At 30.9% G+C, this 13104-nt stretch overlaps 1 protein-coding gene across 1 annotated transcript; it reads left to right on the forward strand.

Annotated features, from left to right (window-relative positions):
- The first annotated feature begins 7620 nt into the window (after positions 1-7620).
- Positions 7621-12848, forward strand: LOC105969307 (oleuropein beta-glucosidase). The gene is made up of 13 exons (XM_012994058.2): positions 7621-7803; positions 7907-7976; positions 8817-8875; positions 9023-9098; positions 9256-9333; positions 9794-9881; positions 9973-10279; positions 10452-10567; positions 11526-11743; positions 11853-11884; positions 12001-12103; positions 12189-12297; positions 12393-12848. The coding sequence occupies exons 1-13, from the start codon at positions 7687-7689 to the stop codon at positions 12646-12648; spliced, it is 1629 nt and encodes a 542-aa protein (XP_012849512.2). The 5' UTR covers positions 7621-7686; the 3' UTR covers positions 12649-12848.
- The last annotated feature ends 256 nt before the right edge of the window (positions 12849-13104 follow it).

Genomic DNA, 13104 nt, shown 5'->3' on the forward strand with positions numbered 1-13104 from the left:
CATTTGATACAACTTCCAACCATTTTGAGCCACAAGAGATATAATCAAGCGAATTGCATCAAGTCTTGAAACGGGAGCAAATACCTCATTGAAGTGTACTCCTTCCCTTTGATCGTATCCTTTTGCAACAAGCATTGCCTTGTATTTGTTGATGGAACCATCAAGATTGGTTTTTGTTTTGAACACCCATTTCACACCAATAGGAGATTCGTGTGAAGGTAAAGGTGTGAACTCCCAAGTTTCATTTTTTTCAATCGCTTTTGATCTCCTTTTTCATCGACTTTTCTTCTTTTGAGGCTTCTTCAAAAGAGATTGGATCCTCTCCGACAAAGAATGCAAAGAAAATAGGATTTGTTGCATTACCTCCTCCGTTTTGTCATAGATTTCTCTCAAACTCCTCGTTTTTCTTGGCGGGGTTGATGGTGAATTCTGTGGAGACTCATTTTCACCATTATGTGGTTACATTGCTTGAGAATTGCCTTCTTTGTCTCCAATGGTCTACCAAGTTAATGATTCTGAATTTTTTGAAAAATCATAAGAAGATTTTTCATCAAAACTAACATCCCAACTTATCACAATTATTTCGTTTGAGGATTGTATAACTTGTAAGCTTTTGACCTCTCACTATACCCAATGAAAATGCATTTTTCGGCTTTATCGTTGAGCTTGGTCCTCATAGCATTTGGTGTGAATATGCAAGACAACCAAATGTTTTAAAATGACTAACATTTGGCTTCGTACCATACCACACCTCATTTGGAGTATAATTCTCCAAGATCTCCGTCGGTGATCGGCTGATCAAATAAACGGCACAAGCTACCGCTTCACCAAAACTCCGATGGAATATTTTTCTTTTTCAACATCACCGAACCATATCAATGATTGTTTGATTTTTTCGCTCCGCCATGCTATTTTGTTGCGGTGTATACCGGGCCGTCAATTCGTGTCTAATCCCATGGATTCGACAAAATTCTTCAAATAAAGAAGATAAATATTTCCCACCATGATCACTCCTCAAATTTTTTACTTTGAAACCAGAAAATTTCTCCACTTGGATCTTAAAATCCTTGAAGCATGAAAGAGTTTCGGATTTTTCTTTCACAAAATAAGCTCAAACTTTTCTTGTAAAATCATCAATAAATAACAAGAAATACCGATTGCCATCGAGAGAGGGAAGTCGAAATGTTCCGCAAATGTCACTATGAATGAGCTCAAATGGTGACTTTGATTTCCAATTTGACTTGGAAGGAAATGGCTCTCGGCGTTGCTTCTCTAATTGGCGTTCTTCACAAATTTCGTCCATGACTGTAAAGTTCGGCAACCATTGAACAGTTTTATTGTTTGATATTCTTCAAACTTTGGAAATTAAGATGCCCGAACCGGTCATGCCCTAACTTTGAAACGTCGTCCTTCACAGTTAAATGGCAAGAGGTTTCAAAATTATCATGTTTGATCGAAAAATATTATTTTTGGTCATACGGATATTTGCAATGTGTTGATCCTTCTTTTTCAAAATGCAAGTAAAGTCGTCGAAAAACATGTTGAAACCTTTCCTCGTCAAGTGACCAACACTTAGCAAATTACTTGCCAAGTTGGGTACATAGTAAACCTCGACATTGTTTCGCCTTTTCCGGATTTTGATTTGAAGACAATTTCTCCAACACCTTCTAATGTATAGGTGTATCCATCTCCAAGCTTAACTTTCCCACGGTTAGCTTCGATAAGATTTTGAAAATATTTTTTTATTCCCCGTCATGTGCTTGCTCGCAACGCTTTTCCAATACCAAATATTTTCAAAGCTACCGTTAGATGCAATCAATAAAGTCTCCATATTTTCCACTTTACTTTTATGCAAATAACCAACTTCTTGTCTTTTTTCTGGATATTTTTCCCAACAATCATTGATTTTGTGTCCAGGTTTATGACAATAATGACACTCAACATAAGGCCTTGTACCTTTATATGATCCTCGTCCTCGGCCTCTTCTTCTTTGAAAATTGTTCGGAAAATATTTTTCCTCCTCTTTCGCCTAATCATTTGATTTGTCTTGTGCACGATAACTATTGTAAGAGTTACTCCCTCCTCTTATTTTGCCATGACCTCGGCCTCATCCAACGAAAGAACCACAGCCTCCCGTGAATGTAACTTGGAATTCGAATGCTTGATCCGAAGAAGAAATTTGACGACTTCTTTGAAGGATCCTTGTTTCGTGCGTCTCCAATCATCCTTGTAGACTTTCCAACGCCATTGGTGAAAGATGTTGTGACTCTTCGATAGCCACAACAACATGATTAAATTTCACCGGCAAACTTCGCATAATTTTTTCGACAACCCTTTGGGTTTCCATGAGTTCGCCATTTGTTGTCGTTTGATTTAGAAGAGAGGAGATTCTTGTAAAATATTCAACATTTTTTTAGTTTTCTTTCATCTTCAATTTTTCGAATTCAGCCCTCAAGGATTGCAAACAAACCTTCTTTACTTCATTTTTCCCGGCATAGGTTGTTTGTAGAAGTTCCCATGCTTCCATCGACTAATCGCCTTGGTTAGTCTTTCATAAACAGGAACTTCGATGGCTTGATATATTTGGAAAAGAGCTTTTCGATCTTTTTGTTTTTCGGTTCTCAAAGTTTTCCTTTGTGCATTCATCAATCGATCCTCATTTTCGGGAGTCTGAACACCGTCTTCGACAACGCTGCAAATGTCTTGAGATTCAAGACAAAGCTTAGTAGATTACTTCAAAACTTGAATTTTTCTCCATTGAAACGAGGTATAAGTGAAGCAAGGTTAGTGGACAATATCACATGTAAAGTAAATGGGGTAAAATATATAACATGTAAACTTCTTTTTCAGATTTACAAGCCCGTGGGGAATATATCTATACATCTATACATAGTTAGTTTTATTTCGTGAAAATATTATATATTTGTGTCATATTCAGTTTTTTGTTAATGTTATGTTAAGTGTTGTAGCAGTTGGTAAAAACATAAATAAACGAAACACAAATTTAATGTGGTTCAGATACAATATCACGAGGATCTGAAAAAATTAATTTTTATTTTAGTTTTATAAGCACAATATTAGAATTTAAATAATAAATTAAAGACTCCAGTTTTATATTGATGTCGTTCTTGTGCAATACTCAAACTAGTGTCTCCGATTATGCCAGCCTCCTTGAACTCCCTTGAGTCACCGGATCAACCTCCTCCCGAGATCTTTTAAGCCCATCTCCCGAAGAATAAATCTTCTTTATGTATAGAAGAAGCTAACTTGTGAGAACTCTGAAACTTGGTGTCTTCTACACAAAGTCTTGAAGCCAATAGATGGAGCAATAAAAACAAGAGCAATTTTTTTTCTTTTTCTGAATAATTTTTCTCGATAAAGACAACAAATAACGTGCTTTAGCTCCTCCTTTTATATCTCATATGAAGGCACCAGTGGCGAAACCAGAATTTTATCATAGAGGCGGCTAAATATGCATTAATTTAGATTTATGGTGGACTTAATAAATATATTAGTGTAATATAATGAATTTTTTTTCAATTAAGAATGGTTTGAGTCTATCATTTCCCTAAGGTGGTCTTGCCCTTGGTTTCAAGTCATAATTTGTAACTTACTTATCCTACTTATTAGATCCATTTATTATTTTTCTTTGTTTTTTTTAATTATTTTTTATAAAAAATTAAATTATTAAAGATTATAGAAGCACAATGTACAATACAATGTCAATAAGTTGTAGTATATGCATATATAGGTAGTAATTAAATATTAAAATTTGAGGGGGGCCGTCGCCACCCCTAAAGAAAAGGACGTCTAAGAAACCAAAATATAGGGAAGATTAGTTTGATGCCTTGTCACAAAATTCTCATCCTAATCTAATTATAATTTTCAAATAAATATATATTCTCTTCTGACCACATTATAATTCCCATATAGAAGAAGTAACCAATCAAGTTACAATAAAATAAGTCCAAAATATGAAAAGTAATTCTTTGCTTTTTGTTTCACAGCACGCGTCTTGAATTTAGAAAACAAGGAATGGTGCAATTACTTGCCTTATACGGCACACACGTCAAAGTAGACGGGCGTAATTCAATTCCTATCCAAATTCTCCAAATTATAACATTGTCTGATATAAACGGATAACTAACAAACCCCATGCATGGTGGCTCTAAGTACGTAAATTAATGATGCTAACCCATGCAGCATTGTCAACATCGACTGGATCGACACGACACGTGGATTTCCTCGTACTTAGGCTTACAAATCTTGTTTTCAATCTCATTCCATCCACGTGTCTCTCTCTCTTCAACTCAATCCTAAATTAGAAAGTACTTTTGTGACGCAATGGAATCCGTGTTTACGCTTATATATATATATATATATATATATATATATATATATATATATATATATATATATATATATATATATATATATATATCAACATAGGCGGAACTTAGAAAGGGCTGGGGGCTCTTGACCCCCCAAGATTCAAAAAAAAAATTTTTTTAGGTATTTTGGCACTCTATTTTTTGAATATTACTTTTAACTCCCCTAAAGTTTTTGCAAATATGTATCTTAATTCTTAATTTTTTTGTTTCTTCTCCATAATTACGATATATATATATATATATATATATATATATATATATATATATATATATATCATATTTAATATAAAAATATAAAATAAAATGTTGAAAATTCGTATTATTTGAAATAAAATTTATGAATATATACATATTTTTGAATTTTTTTATCAATAACTCTAAAAGTTAATATGAGACGATGCCATGAATCCCCAAAATATTAAGTACGATACATTATTAAAATAATTTGAATTAATTTAGATTTTTTTGTCATGCTTAAAATACGATAAAATTATAATATATATGGCATTTTAATTAAAACATATCAATACAAACTTATTTTTGTAATGTCTTGTGAACCTAAATTTTTTTTCGGGCGCTGCCCCGAAGCCTGAAATTTTAGCTAGCCCCCCTACATTTTCATCCTGGTTCCGCCCCTGTATATCAAGACCTTGATAAATTTATAACATCGCTTAAATATTATTTTTTTCCGGTCCCGATTCGGGGACAACGTACTAAATTAATAAATTCGCTAAATTTATAAGATAATACACATTCGAAAATTTTAAGAAGTCCCGCATATATAAATTAATAATGCATAAAAATAATTCTTAAATTACACAATACAATACATAGATCTATGAAGATTTAATAAAATATAATTTAATTGTCACTTGTTTCTTGTTGAAGTTCACATCACCACCACCCTCGTTCCTCACTTTTCTTAACATGGTTAAAACTTTTAGTATAGTTATTGTTCAATAACATTATTGTTTTCAAAGCTTCCCGTTGAAACGGGCTCTTTAGTACATTGAACTAATGGTACAATATATAATATATACGTAAAAAAAATTATTAAATATATTTATTGAAAATAATTTATTAATTAATGCATAAATTAACGATAAACTAATATTTCACTAAATTAATAGAATTTTGATGGGTCCCAACTGTATTATATATATATAAAGGTGTATGGAGAAAATTAAAAGTGGGCCTTTTAATTCAAAAGGTTCGATTGACCACCTACAATAAACGTATATGAAAAATAAATATATAATCTTTTATTAAATATTTAATTTTACAAATATAAATAAGTTTATACAAAATGAACAAGAAGTATTTTTTGTGGACCTCGGTAGGGTATATGGATAGTGGATTACTACCAAAAATGAGGAACGCGGTTTTTTTTTGTTTTTCTTTTGTTTTTTAAGTGGTGACAACAAATTATCAAAAATGAGTATACATGCAATGCGTGATTGGCTACAGATGGTTTTTCCCCTATCCGGGTTCTTTCGATCCTACACTCGGTGATAAACACCGGGTAGGTCTTCTATTGCCACGTGTTCCTTTTTTTATTTTTCTAAAACCCCTAAAGGTAAACCCTAGCGGGGAATCTATTATAAAATATAAAAAAAACACACGTTGCAGCAGAAGACTCACCCGATGTTTATCACTGGGTGTAGGGCCGAACAAATCCCCTATCCTCTTGATTTGTCAAAAAAAGTCATAAATATTTTTTTTCCAAAGGGGCCGGCGAATCTCTAAAATTTAAATTCATCCTATAACAAAATCTTATAACAATAATTTTTGCCATTAAATTAATTTTTCAACTTTATTGTTTGGGGTAATGGCAAATAGGCCCATGACAAGGGCACTTAATTAAAAGAGGGACATCCAACTTTTTTGTCTTTCAAATAAATCCGGCCCATTCAAACTTATTTGCAAATAAGGAAAATCCTTTTATATATATCAAAATTACCCTCAATTCATTGAAACCCAATTTAACTTCAATTTCATGATTTACACCCCAATTTAGCCCAATTAACCAATTTTAACCCTAATTCCAATTTTAACCCCAATTTTGACCCGCCACCACCGGAGACCGCCGGTCGCCGTCGTTGACCGGCGTTGACTTTTTTTTTTTTTTTTTTTTATAATTTTGTTTTTTCTTAAAAAAAATATTTTAATTAATATTACTGTCTTGGCTGCTAAATTACTGTCTCCGGCAATTATTTAACTGTCGGAGACAGTAATTTAACGGTTAATTGACTCTTTTTTTTTTTTCTTCAAAAATATTTTAATTAATATTACTGTATTCGTTGCTAAATTACTGTCTCCAGCAGTTATTTAACTGTCGGAGACAGTAATTTAACTGTTAATTGACTTTTTTATTCTTAAAAAAATATTTTTAATTAATATTACTGTATTCGTTGCTAAATTACTGTCTCGGGCAGTTATTTAACTGGCGGAGACAGTAATTTAACTGTTAATTGACTTTTTTTTTTTTTAATTTTTTTCCTTAAACAAATTATTTTAATTAATATTACTGCCTTGGATGTTAAATTACTGTCTTCAACAGTAATTTAACAGTCTTAGACAGTGATATTAATAATATTACTGTTCGAAAAAATAATATTCATAATATTACTGTCCCAAACAGTAATATTACTGTCTGAGACAGTAATTTAGTAGCCAAGACAGTAATATTAATTAAAATATTTTTTTTCTAAGAAAAAAAATCAAAAAAAAAAAAAAAAAAGTCAACGCCGGAGACCGGCGGTCAACGGTGGTTGACCGGCCGGAAAAAAATTCAAAAAAAAAATAAAAAATCAACGCTGAAATCTGGCCGGAAAAAAAACATTTCAGAAAAAAAATTATTTTCTGAAAAAAAAAAGTTTTGGGGGTTAATGTGATATATTTGTTTAAATCCGGGGTCAATGTGTAATATTAACGAAGTTAGAGCATAATGGGTGGAATTGATAAGAATTATATTATTGAGGGTATTTTAGACTAAAGACATGGGGATGGACTTAATTGAGAGACTATTTTTTTTGTGGACCAAAATACATTTAAGTCACATGTGATGAGGCTTTTCGCCATTTACCCTTATTTTTTAATGTATATTCGACCCAGCGATAAAATTAGAGAAAACATATACAACACGTGAACTTCTTTTTTAGTCGTAATCAGTGTCATACGTAGCCCTATAAATATATATGAGCATGTAGTTATTCTCATATGTTTCTCTCTCTCTCTCTCTCTAGATATCTTTCTCTCTCTTACTCAAGAACACACATACACACACGCAAATACAATGGCAAGCAGTGCAGGTGCACCGGTGTCGAAGTCGTCGAAGTACTCGAACAGCAAGATAAGTAGACATGACTTCCACAGGGATTTTGTTTTTGGTGCTGCTACTTCTTCTTATCAGGTATATTGTGTTTTCTGCGCTGATTTCTGTGATTACCCATTGCTTAACATATTAACTAATGAGTAATTAGTGACTAATTAATTAATTAATTATTTAATTTCAGATAGAAGGTGCTTATAAGGAGGCTGGAAAATCCATGAGTGTTTGGGACACCTACACCCTAACCAAACCTGGTAATCTTTTCTCTTTCTTTAAATATCATCCTTTTGTTTTACTATACAATAATATATTTTCTCAATTAGAGAATAAATTAAAAACGGATTGCCTGTTTTTTTTTTTTTTTCTTTGTTGCAAAACGGATGTGATTACCTCGTGACACGTGGATGGATTTAATTTTTTTTTAATGTCTGAATTTAATCCATTTTGGTCCCAAGCCTTCCTTTATAAAATTAGGCTGTTTTTTTTTCCTTTGACCAAATAAAATCAGGCTGTAACCTCAACTTTATATTGATTTTTTTTTTTTTTATAATACTACGATTCAAAGTTATATAATAATATTGATATTAATAAAATGTATAATTAATGATATTGATGTTATAAGTGTAATTTTGCAAAACAAAATTGAACTTTTTTAGAATAATTTCGGAAATTAATTCAAATTGGTCGAAAATTGGAATCTCATTTATGTTCTAATAACAAGATATTGAAAAGTCGGACATTGAGATTTTTAGAGATTTAAAAAAAAGGACCGATCCGTAGTTGGAATTTTTTTAAAGAAATTGGCAAAATTCGAACACTTTGTTTCAATTCATACCCGTAAAATTAATCTAACAACTCATTATTACTTAAAAAAAAAAAAAAACCATAAGTAATAATTTAGCAAATGTTGATCATTAGTATATATCATATTATTTTCAAAATTGCACATAAATTATTTGTATAAATGTATAAAAAAATGTTTATTTTTTATTTTATTTTCCTGTCAATATAAAAAATTAGTTACTAAACACACAGATATATATATTTGTATTTATAATTCGTCTCTTAATTAGTATTGTGTATGGGAATGGCAGGTAGAATATCCGATGGTAGCAACGGTTGTCTAGCTATTGACCACTATCACAGATTCAAGGTACGTAATTAATTAATCAGCATTAAAAATTATATTCCCGCGTACGTATTAGTTTTATTAATTTTATTCCTAATAATCGATAATCGTGTTTGGGTATATTACTTAATTAATTTCACAAATTGAGAGAATGAAGTAATTGGTTTGCAGGAAGATGTTGCTTTGATAAAAAAGTTAGGCTTAGATGCTTACAGGTTTTCAATTGCATGGACCAGAATATTGCCAGGTACGTGTATTCTAATTAATTCTCTCTCTCTCTCACACACACATACACACACACACACACATATATATATATATATATATATATATATATATATATATATATATATATAAAATTAAAAGAATATTCATTAATTAAGTATTAATTATTTCTACTTTAGGTGGGAGATTGGCGGCTGGTGTTAATAGAGATGGCGTAAAGTTCTATAATGATATCATAGACCTGTTGCTCTCCCAAGGTTTTTTTTATATATATATATATATATATATATATATATATATATATATATATATATATATATATATATATATATATATATATATATATATATATATATATATTAATTAATTTTATTAGTAAACATCAAACACTAAATAAGATATTAGATATTTGCATACATATATATATATATATATATATTGGCGTATTTTTTGGGGAAAAAAATCGGAATTTTCGGAAATGAAATCGGATCGAAAAATCGAAAATTTCAAAATATCTTTTTATATAATTTCAATTCCAATCCAAAAAAAAAAATCAAATAATATCGGAAATTGGAATTCCGGAAATCATAATGAAAAACATTATTCCAAAATTGTTTTTATCGGAATCGGCGGAAATTGGAAATTTCATTCCAACTTTCAGCACACAAACAAATGTACAATATATTTTCCTAATTTTTTTTTTATTTTTTTTATTAGGAATTGAGCCCTATGTAACTATATTCCACTGGGATACTCCAAGTTGCTTGCAATACGAGTATGGTGGCTTTGAAAGCCCAAAAATAGTGTAAGTAGTTGAATATTACTAGTATTTTCAGCTTATTTACAATTATGTAACAATTATGTAAAATATGAAATAATTTTAATCTCGATGCCAGGCAAGATTTTGCGGAGTTTGCAGAAGTGTGCTTCTTCGAGTTCGGTGACCGTGTAAAACATTGGATCACGACAAATGAGTCGTGGACATACACCCACCATGGTTACATAAGTGGATCCTTTCCACCTAACCACGGTTCGTATTCAACCGGAGGAAGTTCATCCGAAACGACGACACACAGATGTGCTCGTGGAGTTGACCAAAGTGTGCTCGGTCGATCGAACCCTGGGACGGAACCCTATTTGGTTGCACACCATTTAATTCTTGCTCATGCAGCTGCTGTTGAAATATACAGAAGAGATTATCAAGTAATTAATCACCTGTATACATTAAATATTAATAATTTTCTTCTTAATTACAATGTGTTATATATAAATTAGTTATTTTCTTTAACAGATGTTATGTAACATTAAATACTTTTGTGACGAAATATACAAATTAAAATAAATAAATTTTCTTTTAATTTGTGTTGTACTACAGGAGGTCCAAGGAGGCACAATAGGTGTCACGCATGTATCAAAGTGGTTTGAACCTTTAACAGACACTGAAGAAGATAAAAAAGCTGCTTCAAGGGCTGTTGATTTTATGTGGGGATGGTAATTAATATTATTTCACTTCTTATTTTTAATAATTCAAATTATGAGGGAATATATTTTTTATTTCGAATTCCAAAAAAATTGATTTACTTGTTATTATGGATCATAATCGTAATATATGTGAGATACCGATTTCATTAAGATTTTAATTTGAAAAAAATATGAATTTTTTTATAAAAAAAAAATCCAAAAATTACATTATAATATTAATACTATTATGTATTTTATATCATCGATGAATAAAACAAATGAAATTTCTGATTTCCGCCAAATTCCATCGGGTTGTTTTTCTAAAGTTTTTCTGGAACAAGCTTTTTCATTTCAATTTCCGAAATTTTGGTTTCCAGTTTTTGCTAATTTCTCTTTTTTATTTTCGTTTGGAATATAACTAGAGTTAGTTTTTACTTTCGAAAAAATTGAATTATTTCAAAGCTATGTAGCACGAAAACTTCAACTTCTTAACGTTTTCGTGTTTCGTTTACGTTTCGTATCGGGCACTCGAGGACACCTGCTGCCGGACACATTATGGGCCATTTTGCAATTTCGAAAAAGTTAATAAACATGTTTGAATAGCAAATTTTCAAATATTTTTATTGCTTCCCTAATTATTTGTACGATTTAATGATCAATTGCAAATTGATAGTTGATAGTAAAATATACTTTGAATATGTGTTGTTTGAAAATATATAATAATAATTCATATATAAAATTAAATCCCTTATAATTTTAATATGTACACGTATCCACAATCTCCTTCAACCCCATTTTTGGTTTTTGGGATATATATGCCGTTTTCCCGTGTTCGTTTCCCTATTTTTCTCATATCACCGTTTTCGTGTCCGTGCAAACATAGTTTCAACGTGATGATTTCAATCAGACTTGCTCACTTTCCATTCCTAAAAATAATGAATATGAAAGAATAATACAAAAAATAAATTTGTTTGACATGTGTTTTCAGGTTTGTAGCACCGATGGTGACAGGTGATTATCCACCTGTTATGAGGGAACGACTAGGAAACCGGCTACCGGTATTTACAGAGGAGCAGAAGAAGTTAGTAAAAGGATCATTTGATTTTATTGGTTTAAATTATTACACCACAAATTATGTGACTTACAAACCTACCCCAAACGGTACCCCACCAACTTATTATACTGATCAAGAAGCTGCTTTCCTCAGTAAGTAGTAATTAATTTTATTTTTTCAATTTGCATACTTTAATCAATTTATATTCGAGTTTTGAATTTTGTAATAATTATGAACTTTGTTTTGTTTTATGTTTTCTAGCCGAACGAAATGGTATTCCAATTGGGGAGCAGGTACGTAGGGGTATTTCGTAGTAGTTAATACAATTACATATATATTATATAAGGCTATGATAAAAAATAAAAATTATATGCATATTAATTGCTAAAATATCACTCTGCTCCATCAGGGTGGTTCGAAATGGTTGTTCGTTGTCCCCGAAGGATTCTACAAGCTGATAGTGCACACGTATGAAGTATATAATGATCCATTGATTTATGTTACGGAGAACGGTAATTAATTAAATTTATAAAAAAAGAAGAGTACTACACGATTTCCATTAAAATTACTAATTACTCTTTTTTTTTTTCCATGTAGGTTATTGTGAAGTAAATGATAAGAGCTTAACAATTACTCAGGCTCGTGTTGATAAGAAAAGGATCAAATATCATCAAGACCATCTCGCCGCGATGAAGGAAGCCATTGAGTAAGTCTCTATTCCTTCTATATATATATATATATCTTGACAAAAAAAAAATTTTTCTAATATGGTTTTGGATCGATTTATTCATTTTTTTTCAGCAAGGGTGCAAGGGTTAAGGGATATTTTGTGTGGTCATTAGTTGATAATTACGAATGGGCCGAAGGATATACAGTTCGATTTGGGATGATTTACGTGGACTACAAGAATGGATTAACGAGGTACCCAAAGATCTCGGCTATTTGGTTTATGAATTTCTTGAAAAAACCGTTTTTAAATGACGAGAGGCAAGTTCAAGAAATTGAAGAAGATAACAACAATCTAGTGAAAAGGGGTATGAAATGGTTATTGGTCTAAAGAGTTGTTTTTTTCCGTTAGGAAGAAATTAAATCATGTAGTGTGTTTTCAGTTTCTATTATTTTGTATTTGAGCTAGGCAGGTGTCCGTGCATTGCACGTGTCGTGTTAATTTTTCTATATATCTTTTAGTTATGTACCGTGCTTAGTCTGATCTACCAAAATAATATTATTCAATTTATGAAATGTATAAATATATAATTAGATTGCTAATTTTTGCTAAATTGTGTACATAGAATCTAGTCTTATTTAACAATGGAATACTTAAACATATTATACTTTGTTTTCTTTGCAATTAACAATTATTTGTGTTTATATTTTGTTAATAATGAATTTTTTTTAGCCTTCATTTATCAACTCTAACACTAACTTTTTTCATTGTTAGTAAATACTTTGGACAATATTGGGCCATTTGAGAAAACCCCATTATAAATTAATTAGATGGAGGAAAATCCAA

The sequence above is a fragment of the Erythranthe guttata genome, chromosome 10 (assembly GCF_056151865.1).
Source record: "Erythranthe guttata isolate IM_541 chromosome 10, IM_541, whole genome shotgun sequence".
Classification (NCBI taxonomy): Eukaryota; Viridiplantae; Streptophyta; class Magnoliopsida; order Lamiales; family Phrymaceae; genus Erythranthe; species Erythranthe guttata.

Bases quoted from the DNA above. Each gene is read 5' to 3' on its own strand.
- LOC105969307 (XM_012994058.2), top strand. From the start codon at position 7,687: ATGGCAAGCAGTGCAGGTGCACCGGTGTCGAAGTCGTCGAAGTACTCG. The intron at 9,099-9,255 runs GTACGTGTATTC...TTTCTACTTTAG, and splicing joins ATGGACCAGAATATTGCCAG to GTGGGAGATTGGCGGCTGGT. The intron at 11,744-11,852 runs GTAAGTAGTAAT...TATGTTTTCTAG, and splicing joins TCAAGAAGCTGCTTTCCTCA to CCGAACGAAATGGTATTCCA.